At 35.0% G+C, this 25,336-nt stretch overlaps 1 protein-coding gene across 6 annotated transcripts in view; it reads left to right on the top strand.

The window, feature by feature from the left end:
* CACNA2D1 (calcium voltage-gated channel auxiliary subunit alpha2delta 1) overlaps nt 1-25,336 on the top strand; it is a gene marked incomplete at both ends in the record, with an annotated part of 496,553 nt that overhangs the window by 288,421 nt on the left and 182,796 nt on the right. For all 6 annotated transcript variants that reach the window (XM_079711931.1, XM_079711932.1, XM_079711933.1 and 3 more), the window contains one exon: nt 14,105-14,146. In XM_079711931.1, coding sequence (XP_079568057.1) covers nt 14,105-14,146 — 42 coding nt within the window. The remainder of the gene's footprint in view (nt 1-14,104; nt 14,147-25,336) is intronic.

Raw genomic sequence — 25,336 nt, forward strand, 5'->3', positions numbered from 1 at the left:
TCAAATAAACTATAGTTTGAATGTGTGTAAATACCTGACTGGTCAGGTCATGGATATCAATTTAGGTGATCTGTGGGGATTGTAGATACGACAGCCATCTTTCTCTAACCATCAAAAATTAACATACTACTGCTGTTATGAATGCAGCTGTTTTGATGACATCTTAATGTAGTTCAAAATGAGAATTAAATGCACAATGCCAGATAAATATATATGTAAAGTTGAGAATATCATTGAAGCATACAATGCAGTTGATTAAGGATTTATTCCACTTTGCAAAACAAACATTCCTTGGCCTTCCTGGGTAGTTAAGTTTTCTAAAGTCTGGAGCAGTTTGTAATTTTGATGTCACTCCTTTGAGATCATTGTTCCAAATTTCATTTCAAAGCTAGTGTTCAATGATACAGCATCCTTCTCCCTTCCAAAAAAATTTCTGCAACAACATTTACTTTTTAAATTGTTGGTAATAATATAAAATATACTTAAATGATATTATAGTATCTTACAAATTAGGGTTGCCAGATTTAGCACATAAAAAGACAGCATGGCCAGTTACATTTGAATTTCAGATAAACAAAATATACATCTCTTTTGTATAAGTTTGGAACATTGTTTTACTAAAAAGTCCATCATCAGAAATTCAAATTTAATTGATCTCTATTTTATCTGGAAAACTATATTTTAAATACTAACATTAAGCTCTTAAATGAAAATTCTTATCTCAACCTTTCCTCAACTTCCTATTATTATTTTATTCTTTTTTTGCACAATCTCCGAGCAATTTCTAAACAATACTAGTCCAATCATATAACTGTAACTTTTGTATCATTTATTTGATGGTGAATGGAAAGGACATTATGTATGTTAATATTTATCAGTTTGATTAGTCATTTTTAGGTTTATCTTGCACTCTGTTGATATATAGGCTGACAAATTTACCTTTAAAATGTAAAATATAGAGGATAATTTCACTTGATCTGCTTTCAGTTTACTTGTTTCTCTTTGGTGTTTCTAGAGCTGCTATTTTTACCAAACAAATAATCCATGAAAGTGGCCAAAATATATAACAGATTGGAGGAAAAAATACAGCCTTCTAATTTTTTAGAGAGGAAATTGTGTCTGTAAAGGTTAATTGGCTGCTAATATATTCCATTCCTACTTCTCACCTGGATAGTGACTTTGAAATGTCTTTATTCTTTAAATGTAAAATAGTTTTCATACTGAGTTTCTTATGTACTGGAAGAGAAGTTATTTTGATCAAAAGATGAGCATGTCGATGTGTTCCTTTGTTTGGTAACACATCTGGAAGCACAGTTTAAATGTAGACAACTCTATAATTGGCTTGGCTTTTCTGCAGGATTTCTGCTCTCCATTGAAGTGACACCAGCATCTTATGATTGAAGGAACTTCATTTAGCCAAGTCCTTTAGCTGGTCAATCTATCTTTTTCCTCAATTTTTTGTTTAAAAACTATCTAAATTTTATTATTTACACTTAACCAAGATGAATGTCTTTTTTTATTTTTAGGACATTTTTATTTGCTATTTCAACCTTCTCTTATACTATTCTATTTATGTAATTACATCACTGAAACAAATATATTTTGGGTACTTAAATAATGGCCTTGATGGTAGTTGTATAAAATAGTCTTAGAATAATTTGAATACTACAAAGTAATATTATATATTATTTATATGTTATCTAATACATCCTTAAAATTTCAAAGTTCTTTCAGATAAATCATAACATTAAATTATCATTGGAACCCTTTGAAGTTGGAGTTCTTTGCCTAGCTGAAAATGAGAAGACAAAACAACTTTGGCCATACTAATTTATTGTTTTCTGCCACAGGGTAAGAATTGGACCAAGGAATAGAATTCTGAAAGTATGTCTGAGGAACGGAGCATGATCCACAGAATTCCCTTTCCCTGTCCATCCTTTTAAAAATTTTGGACAACAGATGAAATGCAGTATACAACTTAACTAGGACTATGTTGAGAATCTTTTGGATTGTGGCTTTCATAAATTAACACTTTAACATGTTTTAATTAGAGACAAGTTATATCTGAATCAGTGAACAGTTTGAATTTAAAAAGCTCTTTGAAATATGACTTAATTAAATACAATTACTGAAACTAAACTAAGCTAATGAAGTATAGGCTACTAGGAATTTTTTTTGTTTCTTTCCAAAGCAATTATATATTATTCAGATGGAATGGAGTGCTTCTAAAATGTCAGAAATTATTCCATTTATTTCTTCTGCAGTAACCTTTCTTTCTTTGTACTGTGAGCAAAATTATTTTCCCACGATGGTAGTTCAAATTATTTAAACTGTAATCTGTCCCCTAGAAAAAACACTTTCATTTCTACTCCAGTTAAATGCAAATGAATGGCATTCCATTATATTAATGAAAGGTAGCAGCGGTTGATCTGGAGCAGTTCATTTCTGCCATAATGGAGAGATCGCCAGACTTTGTGTGGTAGGAGGGAAGGGGTTGATTTCAGCTAGTCTGAGGATGCTTCTTTCTCAACACAGCCCTCCTCAGAAGCACAGTTACTATGATGTTGCAATTCTTCTTTTACATGTTTCTACAGAAATATGTCAGAGACATTTCCAATGGCGGGGTGGGGTGGGGAGTGCGGAGAAGCAGCTTTGCCTTTGTTTTTTAGAATTGAAAGATGTCTCTCTGAGTTGTTGGATGTTCACATGAGAAGAGAAACAAATCTATCAAAGATTCACTGAGAAAAATAGATGAGCACACAGCTCCTAGGTCTTATGTGACCTAAAGAAAAACAGTTACTTAGTGGAAACATCAAAATATAGAGATGGAAGAATTCTAGAGACCAAAGTTGTCAAATGACTTAGCATTTTACAGATGAAGAGCCGAAGCCTCAGGAAGTCACACTGCCAACTAGTCAGTGCTTAAAATCATTTGTGGATTTAGCCACATGCTCGGTAAAACACTCACATTTAGCCACATTTCTAAAACACTTACTATGTGACTCTGGTAGAGGTTGGTACCCTGCCCACAACTACTCAGCACACACACACGGTTGTATAGCTTCCTACTCTAAGCATCTGCAGATATTGGCTTGAGGGCTTTCTGTGGTGGCAGGAATTTGCAGAACACTTCCAACTAGTGATGACTGGTGTGGGTGAAAACTACCAATCTTCTCACTCTTTGGATATAACAATGTTGAGCTATGTTGTAAAGTCTCCCAGCAGTTCTTGGAGGAACTTGGTTGCCCATCTGTATTTTTGGAACACCATGTTGTGAATTTCTTCAACTCCATGTCTCACTTCTCCACTTTGCTAGTGGTATTTGCTGGGATCAGCTCCCCAGTAAAACCTAGTCTTAGTGTCTGCTTCTGGAGAACCAAACCTAAGGCAGTGCTAGAAACCTGTCCATAAAGAACTCATCTGTGGAGGATAAAGATCATTAAGCAGAGGAGGGCAGGCTCATCCAATAGTCCCTGGCACCTAACTGTGATGGGCCTGTAGCCACACGTTGAACACAAAGATAAAGGAAACTCTCTGTCCCTTCATAGGGCTCAGACCTGTGGACAGAATATAGTGTGGTAAGTGTAAGGACTGCAGAAGGGGTTGTAGCTGATCTTTGGATCAAACTGTCACTCCTTACTTCCATGCAACAAACCAGTAAGGTAGCTACTGTTGTTCTCCCTGATTTATAGAGGAGAAAAATATCAGAAGGTGCTGTGAAAAGCATTGACAGGGATACCTAATTTTGACTTGAAGTGGGAAAGCTGGGGAAGTTTTCCACAACAAGGAAAGCTTCCTGGATGTAATTTAGGTATGGAAAGAATTTATTCCAGAGTCCCAGATAGGAAGGACGGCATGTTCTGGTCTGCTCTAGAATTTCTCCTAAACACATCTTTGCTTTCCCACTGTGTTTTGTACCTGTAAGGGGAGCCAGGTCATATACATTTCATGTCACTCTTAGATCTCCCCTTTAGCATTTTTCAGTGTTTAGACTTCCTAGTTTCATCTTTCTATATAAAGTTATCCATTTTTGAAGTTTGTAAATCTCCTTTCTACTCTAACAAGCCACCTGGCTTTTAAGAATATTGCCTCATAGAGACTTAATCCTAGTACCATATCCAGGCTATACAATGATGTGTTTGTATTAGCCAAAATTTTCACTGTCTGAAAATAGTGAGGAGTTGGGATGGAGGGGAAAGAGGGGTGGGAAATCCAACAAGAAATATGATACTGGGATACAAGGTTAATTAAATTTTTACCAATTTATTATTTTCAAGAAGATCACAGCTATTGTATATCCAAGGAATTTTGTAAGGTTTAAATGATATATGTAAATGCCTGTCCCATAATGGACACATGACAAATATCTCTTCTTCTCCTCCTTCTTTCCCATCCTACATGGCCGCTCAAATCCAGTGAAAGATGCGTTAAACTGATGTAGTGATTACCAATTTACTGTTCTTTGAAGGTCTGATTTTAGCCGAATTATTTTCTATTCAGTAATTCAATGGCCATAGTGTAAGTCTGTATATTTTGCTTTAGCATGATAATATTCTGAAGTTGATAATGATTAATTTGGAAAGGGAGTGCTAATATTACCTTTGGAAAAATTAATACAACTCTGTTACTAGGACATCATGTATTGTTATGATCAAGTGCTGTTAACTTTGATCATGAGTCAAGAAAATCGATAGGAAGAAGCATAGAAAATGGAATATCTTGGTGGATTAAATTTTAATGTTTTAGTTGATTATGCTCCAAGCTTCATTAGAAACACAGATAAAGGAGATTAAAGCAAGGTCCTCAGTATTAGAGATATGTTTGTTCAGTTCTCGACTGAGTTTCCTGGGAGATTTGGTGGATGAAAAGAACATATTTATCTTCTTATAGTCTACTTTGGCTTTTATCCTGTAGTTTAAATAATATATTTATCGATATCCTTTGGAACACTAAAAAAGCTTACAGGCAGATTCTTATTAAAGTTTATCAGATGAAGAAATAAATGGCTATAGCTCTTAATGTTTAATAGGAATTGATCTCCTCTGAAGTTCAAGAACACAGAGCTCTGAGATCACAGTCCACTTGGAATTCCTCCTTGGTTTCTTATAAGAGTGAAAGTGGTCTATGTTTTAACTTATTTGAAGCTTTTTAAAGGCTATATACTTTTTCTCTACTCTGATACATTGTGTGTGTGTGTGTGTGCATGCGTGCATGTATATGTATGTGCGTTTTGTTGTTATTTTTACTCTAGAATTTCTAAAATAGTTCCTTATAAGCTCATGATGGTCATTTATCCATTTATCTGTCCATTCAGTGGTAGTTCATACAGTCCAGACAATAGCATCGAATATACACATAATAGAACGTGTCTCTACTTAAAACATTTTTTCTTTCCATTTTTTAAAAAGTTCTTATTTTATGTAGAAGTAATTAACATTTTATGTAGAAGAAATGAATTTGGTGAATATTATGTGTTTTTTTCATCTAGGATGATAGTTCCAATTGTGTCATGAGCCTCATAATAAGTATAGCTTGGGGCTTGAGTACGTGAGCATGTTTGTAATTAGATCATTAAACATAGTAAGACACCTGAATTTATTCTCTCTTGCTTTGGTGGCTCTTAGAGGGCCTTGCTTGTTGATTGGTTAATGTGATGGGCCAGGTATTAAGTAGTCCTTCAATTTACAAGCACCATAATGGCAACTTAAAAAAAACAACACAACTATATTGCAAATATATACTGACAATTAACTGATAAATACTATAAGATGGTGTTTGCTTAAAGTAACAGAAGAAAGCTGTTTTAGGGCCTCCCTGGTGGCGCAGTGGTTGGGAGTCCGCCTGCTGATGCAGGGGATACGGGTTCGTGCCCCGGTCTGGGAGGATCCCATATGCCGCGGAGCGGCTGGGCCCGTGAGCCATGGCCGCTGAGCCTGCGCGTCCGGAGCCTGTGCTCCGCAACGGGAGAGGCCACAACACTGAGAGGCCTGCGTACCGCAAAAAAAAAAAAAAAAAAAAGAAGAAAGCTGTTTTAAAGGAAGGCCAAAATTAGTTTCTAGTTTTTTCTTCCAGTAAGCTAAAGAAATTAGTATTAAATTCAATTCACATTTTAAAACAAATGGTAAGGCAATGTTAAAAGAAGAGCTAAGACGACTGAATGTGCCTCAAAGATTATTAGCCATTCTCTTTATTATTAGGTGGACATTGAGTATATAAGGAACTCACTGTCTCTAAGAAGTAGATCATTCCGCATTCATAGCAGCAGGATATGGGAGGAGTAAGTACTCGATTAGGGATAAGAAGACCCCTGTTAGTCTCGGATTGACTACTGTTAGTCTTGGCTCTTGAATATGCAAACTTGAGATTGATAATATCTTACTCACTGATTTAATTTTAACAGTCGGGTTCTCAAAAAAGCACATGGATTTAGGTTTCTAGCACAGAGCTTGGCATATATACAAAGCTCAATATATATTTATTCTTCTGAATGAACACTGAGAGTTCAGAGAAGGAATAGATTATTTGTATTTTTTCGTTATAATCATTGATCATTGAGCAACCTCTTAGCAATAGCATTCTACTTTCATCTTCTTTGATAGAAACTGTGATACTCAAGCATATAATCAAAATTTATGTAGTCATTCCATGCTGTATTGTGCAACTAATTTCTAAAGGCTAGTGAGTTGAGGTAAAGAAATTGATAGAAGTTATATTTTTAAATGGTAATTACTTGCTGATTTACTACTCACAAAATATTAACTTGACACTAAGAGATTTTTGACCTTTAGTTCATTAGAGAAGTGTTAGAAAAATATTAATGGTTTCTCTGTATATATGAGCTAAAAAATTTTCATCTCTTGGCTTCTTTGATTTTTTGTTTTAATCCTCTAGAATTTTAAATTTAAGACAAAAAAAGATGCCACAGCACATCTGGATTTTTATCCTACAAATCTTCTTCTTTGCAAACCACTGAATGTGATTAAAGAGAACATGGACACACAGGAAAGACAAGGGATGAAGGAATGGGATCTTTCAGGATGCAGGAGGGGCTGACATCCAGGACACAGAGAGGGGAGTTCATTCTAGAACAATTATAGTCTAATAATGCCACCAACAGAAATTAAAGTTCAAGCTAATACTATTGACTGTTAGTAACAGGAAATTAGAATGGAACAGCACATTGTAGATAGTGTGGTATTTGCATTAGTACTATCAGTTGTAGGAGTTAGCAGTTTCTAATAAGCTTAAGAAAAAAAAATTATTGGTTCCGTCATTAAGAAGCCAACAGATAGAGGTAGCCTCTGAAACAAGATTCAGGTTTTAAGCAGTACAGCGTTTGCAACCATAACCACTCCTGGAAAATGATATTTTGCTGAAAAAGGAATAGGGAGATTAGATGCAATTTTTGGATAGATTTAGGTGCCTGTTAATTTCTGTGGTGAGAGAAATAAGGTGGTTTGATTTGCCAGCCATCAGAATCATGTGATTGGAAGAAATATTTTCCCAAAGATAGGAGGGTTTCTGAATTAAAAAAAAAAAAATTATGAAACAAAGTTTACTACAGTTTTTAAAACAGAGAACCACTGACTTACTCTATGTGAGGGCTGCATGTGTAATTTTCTCCAGCAAGATTCCAGAGTTTGGGTGTTAGGATGGGCAAAGAAATTTTGGGTTTAATACAAAGTTGGAGTTTTTCTAGGCAGGAGTGTATGAGGATGGATGTTTAAAGGAGATGTGGGGTTGGAAAGAGTGTGCTTAGAATCACAGAGGAGTTTGGAGCATAGCAACATATTTAATGGACAGGCTGCATATAGAACCAACACTTAATTACCATTTTACTAGACTTTCTTATAAATTACCTCATTTAATTTATCAGAATAAAAATAGCAATAGCAGCTATAATACCATTTCTTCTCCACTGTGCTGTATGGAATCTTTGAAGAAAGGACTTTAAATGATTAAATAGACTCATAGCATAGTAACTGATCTAAGAAAATAAAATTATAAGCATTTTACTTTAATTCCTATGTAAGTACCAGATAAAGCTAATAGATAAATTCTATGGATATTTCTGATTTTTCTTTTTCATTATGTAAAATAACAGGCCCTGTGCTCAACACTTTACGTCAACTATCTTCTTTATTATCTCTTGTCTCATAATATGAATGCATGTAGGTTTATCACATGCCTTCAGTCCAGTAATCTGGTAACATTGATCTCTAGATGGACCTGTGCCCATCTTTATTTTCCCTTTTTATCTTCATAAGCAATATTTCATGCATTCCAAACTCCAAACAGATAGAATGGCATAAAAAATATCTTTTTTCAAGAACCACTGTCTTTACTGCTTCAGCTACTTTTAGCTATCTTTGGAAAGTTCACTTACATCCACACCCCCTCTCCGACACACACATAGATGTATACACACACCCCTCCCCCAACACCTTGCTGGGTTGTTTTATTCACACAGTGTTATAATCAGTACTGCTGGTTAACCCATGTCATGTAGCATGGTTGACTTGGGCACAGTCAATAGTGGTGCTGTGTCTGGTTACCAGGACAAATTGTTACAAAGATATAATAATCAAAAAATTTGAATTTTAAACGATTTGAGCTAAACAGTGTGGATCTTGGTTGGCAGGAATCATTAACACAACTCATTTCTAACAAAGAGTATCCTTAATGTTCATCCTATTGACAGCATATTTGGAGCTAAAGAAGGATAAAATGACAGTAAGAATGAGTTTTTTTTTTTTTTTTAAGGTGATTTAACAGGCAATAGAGTTGCCCAAAATGTGTCACCCTGTGGATCATATGCAGAGTCAAGTGCATAACAAAGAAAAGAAAATTAGTAAATTGGACAGGAAGTTAATGTCTATTTGAGTTTTAAATGTGTCATATATTTCAGATGTTACCTATAAAATCCTAATTTTCAGTTCCATTATTTTTTATTATTATTATTATTTGTTTCTGCAGTACACGGGCCTCTCACTGTTGTGGCCTCTCCTGTTGTGGAGCACAGGCTCCGGACGCGCAGGCTCAACGGCCATGGCTCACGGGCCCAGCCGCTCCGCGGCATGTGGGATCTTCCCAGACCGGGGCACGAACCTGTGTCCCCTGCATTGACAGGCGGACTCTCAACCACTGCACCACCAAGGAAGTCCTCAGTTCCATTATTTAAATCTTATCCTTGGCAATATCTTACTCCCAGGTTGAAGCTTTGTACTTATGCTTCAGATTTTTAACATAAACTATTCATCAGAGGCCACGTTTTACAGGAAAGTGGCATGCAAGGGACTGTCACTCACAATATACATTTTTAAGATGGAATGGTCTATTTTGTCCAGATTTAATTTTTGACTCCCAGTAGGCACTGGGAAACTAAAGTCATTTATCTCTCAACTTGCTAAGGGAGTTTTAAATTTCAGTAAACAGCAGCATTGTATTAGCATGAACCATTTGGGTAAATTTGTTTCAAGGAGATAATAAATAACTAAACTACTTGGTTAAAAATCAGAAACGAAACAATTTGTTCTTGTCATTTAGTGGTGCTTAAATTATGAAAAATTGCCTTCTAAAGGATTGACTAATCTATGAATCTCGTTTGAGGCTGTTGCTAGCTTTAGCCTATCATACTGCACATAATGCACTGAAAACCTCTGTGTTTGGAGGTAAAATACCTTCTAAGATGATGTTGTTTACTAATTTGCATGAAAATGTTTACCTAGAGGGATAGTAGGGAAAGAAGATGACTCAGTTTCGATCTGTGCCTGCGATAATTAGTTTATATGCTATGGTTTTAAAGTCTTAAATGATAATGATATAACTATGTACTTTCTGGAAAAGGGACTGAGGAAACTTTGAGTGATAGGGTAGGTAAATGATTCAGAAAGAAACACACGCACACATTTCAAACACACATCGTTGAATTGATCAATAGAGGAGGAACATCTCAATTATCTGAAATTCTTAACTCTTGCCTATTTTGAAACCTGGGAAGGTTTTGGCTTATGTGGTCTTACCATCCAAGGATAGTAAGAGATCTTCTTCAGTTACAGCAGATTTGGGGCAACTGGCCCAGCTGCCTGCTCATCGTGTCATGTGTGAATCAGGAGGGCAAGAACTTGCCTCTTAGGTCAGTGTGTCCATAGTCTTCATCTCCGTTTCTCCAACACTTAGCACAGAGTGAGGGCGCCAGAGTACTGTTGAATGAATGGGGTGTGGCTCCCTCTGTTGGTCGTGAGACCCCCAGCACCTCCCTGTACAAAGTCTAGGTGAGATGGGGGCAGAGGCAGGGTAAAGGGAGAAGGAATTCAGCTGATAATCTTCCTCCTCTCCTCTACCTTGCCCCACTCAGATCATTTAACTGTTTTTCTACAATATCGTCTCCTAATTTTCTTTTAACATAGAGTTAGTTTTAGCCAAAAGTCATCCCTGTAAAAACATCAGGACATAGAGGTAGGGCTGATTCACTGTGCGTTGTCTTTCATTCCTGAGAGCTGTCCTTTAACCCAATTCTCTTAAGATTGTTTCTGGATATATTTTGGTGATTCAGTGATTTACATAATTTGATTTCAGACTGATATAGTTTAATGTAGCTGCACACATCTGAATATATATATATATATATATGCATATATATTTTATAATAGAGCTAATATGTATTTCCATAAAGCAGAAGAAATGGCTCTAAATGAATGTGATAGGAAAGAGAATTATGACCACCAAATTATGATTTTTCTCAAGCCTACTTTCAAAATTATTTCTGAACCAAATAATTCTGAAACTATATAAACAAAAGCCACTAAAAAATGAGACAAAAAATGTCTTTATATAATTATACAAATTAAAGGTCCTATGAATGTTTGCCATTTATTTTAGCATCATGCTGCCATGTAGGTGGACAAGGTTGACAGATTAAATGCAGAATTACAGTTTCCCCAAATCCTGATGCCCTGTAGAGATTTATCTTTACGAAAATTGATCAGTTGAGCCTTTCTGCTAGATAGGGTAAGGGAATAATGAAATGTGTGTGTTATCAATGCACAGTCTGAGAATTGAGAAAGGAAAGTGAATTTATAAAAAATGAGGTTAAAAAAAGCTTCTGAGTCAAAAGCAATGTCATATATTGGAGGGAAGAAATTTTGTTTTAAGTCAGTGGATGTAATCAGTTGTACATTCCGCTAAGGCCTGTGTTCTCTTATTGAAACATGACCACCTGTCTAAGCACACGTTTGATTAAGTGCTTCCTAGGTATGTTGTTTTTCTATAAAAAAGACACACTTTTGTTTTCCTTTGCATTTATATTTTGACCATGTAAGAAATGGATGTTGTATAAGCAAAGAGCTTCTTAAAAATAGAAATATAAAATACCTAGTCACAAGGAGTACCAATGTTTGGCCTGCATTATTATTTTATGACTAATGTATTTTGTTTCCAGTTTGCTTAAAAAAACCAGGGTTTGGAACTATACGTCTTCCAAAGTCCAGAAAATTTTGTGCAAATGCATAAAAGTTAAATAAACTTAGCAATACACATTTGCAATGACAGTTTTAGAAGCAATGTAGACCTTCTAAAAGAAGAGGCAAGTAGTGGGGCTTTATGTAAAATATAATACAGTAACAAAGAAAAAAAAACATTTGGGAATTCTCAAATAAACTTAGGTTTTCTCCATTTTAATTTTTATTTTAACTTCAATCACAGTTTATCTTAGTAGAGTCAAAATACTTAGTTTGAGTGAAAACTAGCATGTATCATACTTTACCCTGTTCTGACACTGTATGTGATACTCTTCATCTTAGGTTTAATAAGTAAATTCTCTTTGTTAACGTGACCAAGTGTCACACATAAGAAGAAAATTTGACTAATCAGTTTAGTCCATTAGCTCTGGCACCATGGGCCAATTGTAGTCCTAGACAAATAAATTGTTTTATATAGTCATCTGAACATGTTATTTTACCTAAAAATAGGGGTAGATGTGTTTAACTTATTTTGTGTCTTTTTTGGCGCAGAAATATATACAAATATGTACTGAATGAATATTGAAAATGATGCTGCTGAACTGCTTGAAATTTAATGCGGTTTCACCTTGTTTTCCACATGTTTCAATTCTGTAAATGGAAGCAATCAGTTGGCAGACATAATGTCTAAAATGAAGTAAACTTATTCAGTGTTTTAACTTTTGATGGAATCCACATTCTAAATTGAAAATTGTCTCCTGAGTATAAATTACAGGGTTCCATGAGGGATCAATAAACTGGTAATTGGATTTGGATCTCAGGGGAATTCAGAAGATTCTCTTTCTTCCTGTATGTGATGAGTTCTGACATTGTATTTTAACTTTGTTACAAAACTATCTTCCAGGAAGTAGAACTTTTATGTATGTGAAAATTCTCTAGCTACTTAGTTCTTTTTAAAAAAACAATTAAATGGTAATTTTAAAAGTTTTAATGATTCTAAATGAAATAAATTGAAACTCATGGATTTCATTCAGTATTACAAATCATATGTTCTTATATTTATCTGTGTAGTTTTTGGTTTGGTTATTTGGTCTTCAGAGATACCTATATTTTACAGATCTTCATTATCATGGTATGTTTCTCAAATCAAAAAACGGGGGCAGAATCTGTGGCAAAAATTTGGAAACGAAACAAGATCTCTTTTCCTCTTGGAGATTTATAATGTGCATTCATACAATGAGGCTGTATGAATTCCTGCTGAAAAGACACAATTTTAACTTTATTGTTTATTCTAAAATCATGACCACAGAATACTTTTGCCTATATAAGGTCTACTATATCTTCAAGAACTAGTGATTTTCTTTGGAACATACTTTGAGAAGCACTAATTTAGTCTATTTTTCCCAAGTGATTTTTAAACATTTTTGTGAATTGTGTTTTCTTTTAACAAAATTTTATATTGTGCATGTCTGTAAATGTTTAAAAGACACAGAGAAATACACTTTTACATGGTACCCAAGTTACTACTAAAGATGTACAGAAGAGGGCCTCCCTGGTGGCGCAGTGGTTGAGAGTCCGCCTGCCGATGCAGGGGATACGGGTTCGTGCCCCGGTCTGGGAGGATCCCATATGCCGCGGAGCGGCTGGGCCCGTGAGCCATGGCTGCTGAGCCTGCGCATCCGGAGCCTGTGCTCCGCAACGGGAGAGGCCACAACAGTGAGAGGCCCGCATACCACAAAAAAAAAAAAAAAAAAAAAAAAAAAAAAAGATGTACAGAAGATGGGTAATACATATCTTCAAACAGTTCAGGAGGAGAAGAAAGAAAAAAGATATCAGTATATGCAGATTATTTTTATATTGCATAGAACTAGCCTTGTAGACAGAATAGGGATTTAAAATTCATTGATAATTGTTTTATCCATTTTTTCCTTTCCATTTTCCTCTGTAACACAATTTATGTCCATACTTTATATTTATGGCATATGCAGCAACGTTAATGGCTAGCAGAAATGTCCACACACTTTCATTCTTGAAAAGCCAACACTCACTTGATACTTTGGTAGAATATGAGAACATTAGTATGTTGGATTATCTGATATTCTTTGCTATCTAAATTCACAGATACTCTTAATCCCTTATCTGAGTCTCTTGAAGGAATTCCTGCCAGTATAGTGCAGATATACCTTTCTTCAAGAATAATTTCCACATTCGATATATATTTTTTAAAAATCATGGTTTCAGCAAACTCTTAAGCAGCCACTTAGAGTATTCACTTTTCTTGAATTATCCTATTTATCATTTCATTATTTAGGTGTGTGTGTTTGTGTGTATGTGTGTGTGTGTATATATAACTTTTTTGCATTAGGAATTAAAAAATTTTTTTCTTCACAAATTGTTCTCAGACCTATACTGAGTTTTCCCGCAGTGCAAGATGTGCTTTTCTGATATCACTGCTATAGTGTTTGAATATGTTCTTAGAAAATATTGGCTAATCTTTTCGATCTTTGTGGAATATATTGTAAAAGGAATACTATGAGAGGTTTATTATTTAAAATATGAATAAAATGTATTCAGTGTTTGATCCAGTATATTATTATGTTTTTAATCAAATCACTAAAGTATTCTTTTTTTTTCTTTTTTTATAGAGCAATGAAGTTGTGTACTACAATGCAAAGGATGATCTCGATGTGAGTATTAAAAGTTTTACATTAAATTCCAGGGTAAGCTTAGGTATACTAGGGTGATTGGCTTTACAAACAAGCTGACTCCGCAAGTTTAGTTGGATTCATGCACCAGTCCAGCCTTAAAACTGTAGTTGCCTAAGGGCATTAAAACATATTTAAATTCAAACTGTTTTTCTCTCATCTAAGACATGCTACAGTTGACTCGGTGATCCATAAATTTCATTTTAGTTCTGCATATTCTTGCAATCCTGCTAAGTTTGTCAAGTTTGCTGGAGTTGGACTATTTCACATAAAATTTTTGAGAATTTATAAAGAAATGTAAGATAATACATTTTATACTTCACTAAAACTTTTTATTGGGGAAGTTCGCAGTCCTTTAGACATGTTAATAATATTGCTCTTGTAAACCCTTAGATAGTGAATAAAAATGAATCATGTTTTATGATTAGTATATTAGTTTGGCTATTACAGAGAGTCTTAAAGTAAAAGTGCTAAGACAAGACAAAAGATTATTCCTCTCTCATGTCACATTCTGTGTACAAGGTCTAATATAACAACTCTCCATCATCCAGGCCCTACAGTCCTTCTCTCATGTTTTTTGTTCTCCTCAGTGTAGCTTTTCCATATTGTGGTCCAAAACGGATGCTCCAATATCCACAATGATTTTTACATTCTACACATCAGGAAGGAGGCAGCTGGCACTGAAGGACACACCCTTTGCCTTTAAGGGCATGTTCTGGAAATAGCACGCAGCATTTCTATCTGCACCCGTTGTCCACACCTTAGTGACTAGTCTTGCCTAGATGCAAGAAGATACGGAACATAATTTTCTTTCCCCTTGGATAAGCATGTACCCAAATAAAATATAGGGCTCCATTACTGAAGAGAGAATAGGGGGAGTACTAGTTGGGAGTTACTTAGCAGTTTGTGCACTTAATTTTGCTCTTCTTGGTGTATTAAAGTTAATGCTCAGACTCTACCCGCTCGTCTGAGTGACTTCTGTCAATTAAGTATAGTCAAATTCTTCAACTTGGAACTGAGGAAAAAATTCTCTTATACAGGAAAATGGTTATAAAATTACGCATTGTGTTGAGTATTATTTAGTCCTTCTTAAAGCATGTGTTTTGATCCTTACAATCAAATTGTTTTCTGCAATGGAAATATTCACTATCTTAGAATGAAAGAAAGTTAAGAAATGTAAGTAAATGTTGAAGTTTGATATTCACCTTAGGATTTTTAGTGGTTGTAGCTTTTTTTGAAGATCATTGCTTATCAGATGAAGTTGGACTTACATGGATGATGAGATTTATTCATCCTTACCAAAAGTTTTGCTGTATATAATCGGATTTAATTGGTTGCTATACTCCAACTTTATACACGTAGTGCTTGCTGTTTTATTTATCAAGTATTTGGATAATCATAATGGCATCTTGTTTTGATTTGAATTGGCTTACCTTCCCTGTTCTTTGTTTTACTTTTCTATATTCCAATTTAGTTGTATATTTTTATTGCTCAAATTCCACAAAGCCATATTCATTATGAAAAATTGGTGAACGGAGATTATATAATGTGAGTTTATAATCTCATACATTAATATCTAATATCTAATGAACACAGGAACAATTGGAATACTAAATATTGAACCAATATTATCAATTAATAAATTTATCCTCATATGTTTGAATGGGGACATAAATATCTGAGATATAAATAAATTTTCTATTTTCTAGAATAGTTCTATATTTAGCCTGTGAGTGGACTTTGAAAACAAGTGGCTGAAATCTTCCCAGCAAGTGTGAAGCTATAGAACTAGGAAGGACAGATGTAACTACAGATGTGTTTTGGTGTGCTGACACAGAAACAAAGGGAGTTTGATTGCCTTTGGATGTGATGCATTCTCCAGCTGCTGCAGTTCCACTGCTCCTTGTTGCCTTACTCTGCCTACATCACACATCCACACACATAAAGAAAAGAAAAGAAAAGAAAAATGCCTTAAGATAGTATAGGGTAGAATCTTCATCACACCAACATGTAAGGAAGGTGAGGGCAGGGGTAAGGTGTGGAGGATATGAGTAGATGGAAATGAAGAAAAAATAGCTTTCATAATAGAAGTAAATCATACAAAAAGTCCATAACTTTCGTTTATGTTGGATTCAGGATTCAATTTAGAATCTCCTGGTTCCTATTATTCTCCCATGTTAAATATGCTGGTCCATCACCAAGTTAAGATTTGCATATAAAAATTGACATAGTCAAGTGTAATCTTTTGATTTTGTTCATTATAATGATGATACATGGCCTCACTTAAAGGTAGAACAAGCATTTAAAGTACTTTTTAATCTCATCAGTTACCTCTCAATGAAGCTCAACAGTCTCTTTGGAGTGTAACTTTTTATGAGCTAGGTCAGAATTAGCTAGTTTGTGGGGAGCTGTCAGGTTGTAAGCCTTTCAAGGACTTTGATACCAGACAGTCCCTCAGGGACATTTTATAATATCTGTGCTGCTCAGATCGATGCTGTTTATATTCACATTCTGGGTATAAAAATAAATACCTAGTGACAGGCAGATTTAGCTAAAGCAGTAACTGAAATAAGGGGTAAAGTCAATGTCCCTTAGGATTGTGTAATATGATTTAAAAATTATGACTCTAGTCATTCACACAAATTTTTGCTTTGGAATTAAAAAATGCACGTATAGGGCTTCCCTGGTGGCGCAGTGGTTGAGAGTCCGCCTGCCGATGCAGGGAACGCGGGTTCGTGCCTCGGTTTGGGAAGATCCCACATGCCGCGGAGCGGCTGGGCCCGTGAGCCATGGCCGCTGAGCCTGCGCGTCCGGAGCCTGTGCTCCGCAACGGGAGAGGCCACAACAGTGAGAGGCCCGCGTACCGCAAAGAAAAAAAAAAAATGCACGTATAACTTGGCTAAATTATTTGGTGAGCCACAATTCTCATGGAAGGTGTAAGGTACATAGCCAGGCTGGAAATTTAAGACAGTCATTCCTGTCCCTGTGCTAGTTAAAGTTAACATATTCTCTCCTCTAATTACCTGATTTTGATATCCTACAATTTTTCCACTCAGATGCTAAGTACTCTTTAAAAACGAATTCAAATACTACCTCCTCTTGAAGCCTGCTATGCTTTTCCTAAGTAGCAAAGGGTACTTCCTTCCTCTGGGTGCTCAGAATAACCTGTTACACGTTTCTGGTTTCAGTGGTGTAATATCTTATACTATGGTATTTTTATACAGGGATAATCTTCTCTATTAAAATTTTAGTGTCTTGAGGTAAGGGTCTTACTCATTTTCTCTATTTAATGATTTAGAGTAATTACTGAGATAATGCTTGTTAAATTGTGTAGGTGTTTGTGTGTTTCAGTCCCCCTATTGCTTACATAGCATTTGTGAAGATTGTTCGCTTTTTAAAGTAGTGTCTTATTTGCAAAGTAAACAGGAAACCCTTTGCAAATATGGTGGAAACGAAAATGTCTGTTTTGTTTTAAGGTTGAGTGGAAACAATATTAAGAGAGGAATGGCAAGACTGACTTTGACTGTGGACTGTATTTGAAGTAATTTTTTAATATAGACGTTCGTTTCCTTTTGTTCACACAACGGGGCAGGCTGCGGAAGATGGGAGTGGATTGGACCTTTTTCCTTGTTCTTCTCTCATCTGTCCCGTCCTCTCATTAGCCCCTGGTTCAGTCATGAGAACTAAGTAAAGTCCGACAGACAATGTGCTTTCCCCTGTGTCTAAAACTGATTCAAGTTGGGAATAAGTAGCAGAGTTAGAATATTTGTTTGCCATACTACAGGCAATATAAGCATCAGGATTCGGGGTTTCAAGTCTGGAGAGATCTGATAATCTAAGTTTTTATGAATCTCTGTGGAGCATGAAATCAAGCTTATTTTATGAGTCCATCAAACTAAAGTTTTGTCTAATTATACATGTAATTAGAATAAGTAAGTTGTTGAATTTCACTTCCAGAGAAACCACAGCATTAACGTGGGTACAATGTTTTATGTAAGATTAGTTTTTAACTTTTTATCAGGAAAAAAGATTTTAAATATAAAGAAGAGAGAACAGTAAACTGAGCCTCCATAGTTGCTGTATGTATTGTTTGCTAAATATTTTAAGATAAATTAGAGATGTGGCATTTCACTCCTAAATACTTCCATAGGAAACATTTATCCCTAATTAATAACAAGACATACATGTATAAGTGCTGTGTACATTGTTATATGGAGGAAGAAGCAGAGCTTGATGATTAAGACATTATACTCTGGAGTCCCACTGCCTGCATCTGAGGCCCAGCTCTGCCATTTTCTAGCTTTGTGATATCGGCAGAGTCACCTAACATCTCTGCGTTTCACTCTTTTGGTCTGAAAAATAAAGGTAATGTGATACCTACTTCATACTGTTACTGTGAAAATTAAATTAGTTAACACATATAAAGCATTTAGAACATTCCCTGTCTTACAGTAGGCAATCCAGAAATGTTAGTGAGTATGATTTTTAAAATAATAATTATTAATATTACTACAATACATTTAATATTGATTTGAAGTGATTTTAGTTCCAAATGGAGCACGTTCATATGTGTGGATGTGTTAACAATAATTGAAGGTTACTAGTTTGAACTCGTTCATTTTATTGTTATGAATATCCTTACATTTGTGTGAAAAACTTAAGAAAATGCGTAACAAAGTAAAAATCAGAGCAGAATCTTCAGAAAACGTTTAGAAATAAATGTGACCTCAATGCAAAAATTTGTCTTGAAATCATTGTAGGTTTTATATATCTGGGTTTGAAAGGATAATTAAATATCAAAATAAAATGGAAGAAAAAGCTAATAATGCAACAGTTATTTATGAAATTCCACATTCAGGTTCTCTTTAGTTTTGAAATTTATTTAGGTTCTTGTTTAGGTTTTTAGAGACATCTGTCCCAATAAATCCTTAACTTCCCTGAAGATGTAGTGAAGCAGATTCCCCAGAAGATTTCAGTTGTGCCAGAAAGCAGCACTATTTTCTTAATTCCCAAAGCAAGCAAAGAGAAAGCAGATCATTACAAACTCTTATTAACCTAATTCCAAGACTTATGTTTCAGACTGAAATCCAAATGAAATAAATTCAGCCCAGAATTCCCATGTCAATAACTTCAGTTGATTTATTCGCTACATTTTATTATATTGATCATGTTAAAAATTTGACCTGTCTGGGACATTTGGCTAGTCTGCTGAATTCCCTTGCATATTTATGTTGCTATTTATTTTCTTACCAGTCTTGTCTACATTAAAATTAATTCCAACATAATGTCCTATCTAAATGTCTTCTTAAAAGCCTAATCATTCATGATTTGATTTTATTTTATAGAAATAAATCAGTCTGCTTCTAGAATGAACCAATAGGGATATGTATCAGACAGCGACGACTCTGTTCTAATTATTAAAGAAAGAAAGTCTAGGTTTCTTTTGCAGCTTTTAAAAAAAAAAAAAACTATCTAATAGTATACAGCCTTTATTTCAGGCTCTGCTAATGACTGTTGTTGAATCCTCAAATAGGAGATGGCATAGAGATAGAATATTAATTGCTTCTGTAGAGTAAATGGTAGAATCAGAGTTACTTTTGTGTGTGTGTGCATCTAAAATAAGTGGTGTAAATATTTTCAATGCTATATGTTTGGATTGGATTATAATAGTAATTAATATATGTGTACTTACTCTATACTAGAAAGTAAATGCTTTGCAGGTAATCTTATCGTTTAAAGTTCACACTCACCCTTTGTGGCAATACTATTATTTTAATGATATCCAGAAAAGACAAGTAAAATTTAGTGAGCTTAAGTGACTTGTCCGCTGTCACACATGTGGTATTTGGTAGTGCAGGGAACTGAATGCAGTGCAGTCCATGTGATCCACAGCAGGAGCCGTGTGTCCCTGTGCTGTGCTACACTGCCTATTCCGTGGGCCCCCATGGGGGACAGGAGAAGGCCATGTGATGGAACTGTTGTAAATCAAGGCTTAAGATTAAAAGTTTTTGGGGCTCCCCTAGTGGTGCAGTGGTTGAGAGTCCGCCTGCCGATGCAGGGGACACGGGTTTGTGCCCCGGTCCGGGAGGATCCCACATGCCGCGGAGCTGCTGGACCCGTGAGCCATGGCCGATGAGCCTGCGCTCCGCAGCGGGAGAGGCCACAGCAGTGAGAGGCCCATGTACCATTAAAAAAAAAAAAAAAAAAAGGATTAAAAGTTTTGAAGATGGTTTTGGTTTAAAATTTTAATTTATTATACCTATCCATCATTCTGTCCATATTTAATTTTGAGGTATGTGGCTTGTACTTATCCAGCCAGCTTCATCATTGACAGTTGTTAGTTGACAGTGACTTGCAGTAGGTAAAATAAAATCTCTGTGATTAAAAAGATTGTTAGACTTTAAATCATAAACCTTCAGTGAGCTGCTCTATCATTCCTAGTGATATTTACCATGGAGACCTTAAAATTAATGCATTCACCCTTGTGTGAAATATAGCCATATTAGGATTCATTGGGGGGAAAAACTGTTAAAACTAATAAAAAGGAAGATAAGATTAGATTCCATTTCTTCTAGGAATAGCGCCGTATGCTTTTTGGGCCTTCTTCCAAAAATTTTGAGTCTATTTTGATATTTTTGTAATGCTTTGTGCGCTTGGGCATGTGCTGCTTTTGCAAGGATAGTTAAAACGTTGGTCCTCAGCTGCTTTGGGGTGGTGGCATGCATAATTCTCTTTTAGATTCCACATCCAGTTCTTCCTTTCCAGAGGCTAGTGTATGGTGTATTTATTTAGAACTCACTGAATATTCACTGTTTGGAAAGTTCGGTGGTATTATGTGGTTATTATAAACTCACCCTATGTACAGCATTGGGTAAACAGAGATATGGTGACTGGATTGTTTTGAATGGTATCTTCAACCTTTTTTTGTTTGCACATGCATGCCAGTTAAAAATATGCACCTCTCAATATAACAATATTTACTTATAAATTCTCTCTATATACTACTGAACTAATATGCTGAGAAACCTCCCAAGAGACTTCTAAATTTTTAAGATAAGTGAAATTTTATGAAGTATTGGCTTAAGTGGCATTTGACATTAAAAATCACTAGAAAAAAGTATAGTTTTTTTCTAGATGCTTAGTTATTAAATGCCTTTAATTATGATGACTTCATAATACCATAGGAAATATCTCAACAGCCCATATGAACACAGGACATTGTTACCAATATAGTAAATTTAAATCCATATTTATGATAGTCTTCTTGATAATATTAACTTTTTTGACCAACTTGCCAGTTGAACTAATTGAATCACTTTTCTATCTGGTAATGAGACTGAAGAAGACCTAGTGCTGGGAATGGAAGCTTCATCTCTGTCATTCTCTTCTTGTTCAGTGCAACTTCCATTACTAGAATTTCAACTTTGATCATTGTTAATTTCAGAAATCTTTTAAAGCTGGTAGCATGTATGAAGTAGGTTAAACCCAAGAAGATAATAAGTAAATTTACATATAAAGTGAAGAATAGTACATTGAAGGGGACTGTGTAAGGGAGAAGGTGGCTCATTATCAGTATGTGGGGTTTCCACTTTCTCCTTGTGGTACCTGGAGGATGACAGATGACTTGAGACCAACCCACACACAGTAAGGCCAGGGGAGAGGGAATGCTAACGTCACTCTTTTTGGTAAATTTTAATTTTTTTCTTATTTCATTTGCTAGAAATGCATATAATTGTAAGTTCTAATGTTTTCTTCCACCCTTCCAGTGAATTCCTTTGGAGACCAGTGACGCATGGTGTGTTCATTTTTATTTAAGTTCTTCTCAAAAAGATGGCCTTGACTGTCACTTGAGGGAAGTAATCGAAATAATTCAACTCGTGAAGTGGAGGTGAAAAGCCCAACTAATGTTCTAACCCATGTTCACCTACAAATTGTCTGTTTGATTGATATCTATAGGTCTGTGCTTTGAATGCATTGCCCTAAATTAAAATGTAAACTCTCAGGGTCAAGGGGTTTGGATACCAAAAGAGTCTTTTGGTCAGTGGTCTCCAAAGGAATTCACTGGTGGAAGAGAAGAGTAGAACTTACTGTTATACCCATTTCTAGCAAATGAAATGAGAAAAATATTAAAGTTTACTAATATTTACCAAACAGAGTCTTTATACCAGCCTTTCATCATTTACATGTTCTTGCAGTTACTTTGCATTTTTTTTTTAAGAAAAGCCTTGGAAACAATTTGCTTTTAGTTCATAGATTTCAGAATGAGAATTTTCAGAGCTAGAAGAAGGTTTACAGATCTTGTTACCCTCTGTTCCTTAAAAAAAAAAAAAAAAAAAAAAAAACAATCTGAGAAGCCATAGCAAGGACACACAGAGCTGTAGACACAGAGTTGGAATGAAAATGAGAAGCTGGATTCCTGACTGAGGCACGATCTGTCCATTCACCGGACTGCTTCCAGTGTTTGTCCTTGCTTCATGCTGAAGTAGAAAAAGCATGAGTTTGGGGACTAGGAAACAGTGATTCAAGTTTATTTATTCACTCAACAAATATTATAAATAGGGCAAGCAGATACAGTTCTAAGCGATTTGCTAGGTGTTAGGGCCACAACCGAATGATGTCAATGAGGCCTCTTGCCCTCGTGGTGATTATATTTTAATGTAGTGAGATAGCAAACATGGGGAAAATAAAAAATTCGATAGTGTTTTTATGTATCCATAAATCCTTAAACACCATTTCGAATATCAAAGTGTTGATGTCAAATTTCTGATTTTAAGAAAGAGAACTCTGATCATTTAATGAGCATTGTTGCATTTACAATACCGATTTTTAAAAGATACCTGAAAAAAAATGTAGTAAAATTATTGCTTCCAAAGTTAAGTTGACACAATCTGTACAAGACAGAATTGAAACAAAAGTCAACCGCACCAAAGCAGTTACATAACCAATCTTTATCCCTTCCTTTGACATTTTATACAAAATTATTATTTTATAGTCTTTATCTTGAAAGGGATGTCCTGCCATCTAGATACATAAATTCTATCAATGTTAAGATATATCCTAGGGATATATCTTAGGATATGACTTAAATTTTGCATGTACAGTAAATGTTTGACAAAACTTAATGTGAAATTCTATAAAATCAGTTAATGTCTACATTGCTCTGAATGTAATAAATGAAGTGTAATGTTTTCAATATTCTATGGGGAATAATTTAGATGGGAGAATCTCCAAGAGAGTATTTTTCAACTGCGATCTGAAGAGTGAACTGATACTATGAAAAAAGACCAGGGAACAACCTACCAGACAAAAGGAACAGCAGACCCAAGGACGTTAAACCAGGAAGAGCGTAATGTGTGTAAGGACCAGAAAACAGTCCAATGTAGCAATGAGCAAGGGAAGGCAGGGCAGGAGATCTGGATGAGGAGTCAGGCTGGAAATAGATCATTGAGTGTCTTATGGGCCATAGAGAGATTTTCATTTCTTTGTAAGTATGGTGGGATCTTGGCGTCCTGGAGTCCAGGCTATTTTTTTTTTTTTACTGTATATTAGTTGTAAGGTGTTAGTCAGTCTTTGCCTCAGGTATCAAGGGAAAATAATTGATCTCTCTACCTTACAAAGTTTTTTTGTTTAACCTGTTTTGTCCTGACAATATTTTTTAAAGTTTTTTTGTCTGTGATAATCTTCATAATATGAAATTTTGCTTTTAATTTTTTAAGAAATAGATTGGCCCCATTGAAATGTTTTCCTTTCCTAATATAATATATACCACTATATGGTTTCCGGGGGTGGGGGGGACGGGTGCTATATTGAAATTTCAGACTATCTGAAATCACATAGTGCTTTTCATAGGCAAGACACCATTTCACAGTCCCTTAGTAGAGAAAATACCCTATCAGCCAGTCCCCAAAATTTGGGTTACATATTTATGTATAAAAAAGATATGTATATATATGTTCAGAGTATTACATCCCTTTCTAATGATGATAATTTGAAATTTTCATACTACTCATAGAGTTTAAACCAGTCCTCAGCCTTGTCATCACACTTACCTGTATTGTGATATTGTGATGGCTCTCATGCTCATTGAGGCCTAGATCCTGGGATAGATGATTCACACACATTCATCCATCATGCAAACTAAAAATTCATCAGTTTTATTTTGAGGGTGTCCTCAGATTCTGTATTCCAACTTATTAAATCGTTATTATAATCCTTATCAGCAACCTCAATACATTTTATGTAAGGAATGCCTCTTTTTGCTTTTAAAATTTAATGAACAAGTTCTTGCAGTGATCAGTATCCATTTTTGACTTAATTTAGTTGTTTTATGTGTTTCAAATTCATAGTTGTCTTTGATTCACTTCGTCATATTACAAAATGTATGTTTTTTTGCTTTAATATCACCTATGTATTTTTTAACTTGCTATCTTTCTCTGTGTATTGCACAGTTTCAGTTGCTTACCGTTCCCCCTACCTCCAAAGTCTGCTTATTTCAGACTGTTTCTTCCTTCTGTTTTATATATCATAATTAATAGTAGAAGAATATGCAGAGACTTAACAGTAGATCTAATTTTAAGGAATAGAATTATTTCTTCAAGTTTCTTCTGACCACTAATGTTATGTTTATTTTTCATGTTAACTGTAAAATATTCTTAATATATTGAGTAAATTGCCTCTGAGGAATTAATGCTATAGTTTTTCCATAGGGTAAATCTAAGCAGATAAAACATTTTAACTACTTGAAGAACTGGAGAAATCTTCTCAATTCATAAAAAAAAATCTCTTTATTTCCTCATCAAATATATTATGATTAGCTGAACTCATGTTTTTTCAAAGGACAATATGTCTATTCATTAAATTATAATTTAAAATTTTTATTTTCTTATTGCTATGATTCAGTAAACCAAATGGACAAATATTATATTTAAGCCCTTAGTGTCATATATTCAGTGTTATCCAACTCATATTTCCTTTTCAGTTCTATTCATCCACTCAGTATGTCTCTGAGTCACAGCATCCTCAAGGAGAAAAATAGCAGCTTAAACCAATTAACTCAGGAGACTCAACAGTGCTCTTATTGCCACTGTAACTGGATTCATTATTTACTATTCAGCCTGGCCTCACACCCTGACCAGAACAAGTGTAATTGGCTGAAGGCTCAGCACCTTTTTC

Source organism: Hyperoodon ampullatus (genome assembly GCF_949752795.1).
Source record: "Hyperoodon ampullatus genome assembly, chromosome: 9".
Lineage (NCBI taxonomy): Eukaryota > Metazoa > Chordata > Mammalia > Artiodactyla > Ziphiidae > Hyperoodon > Hyperoodon ampullatus.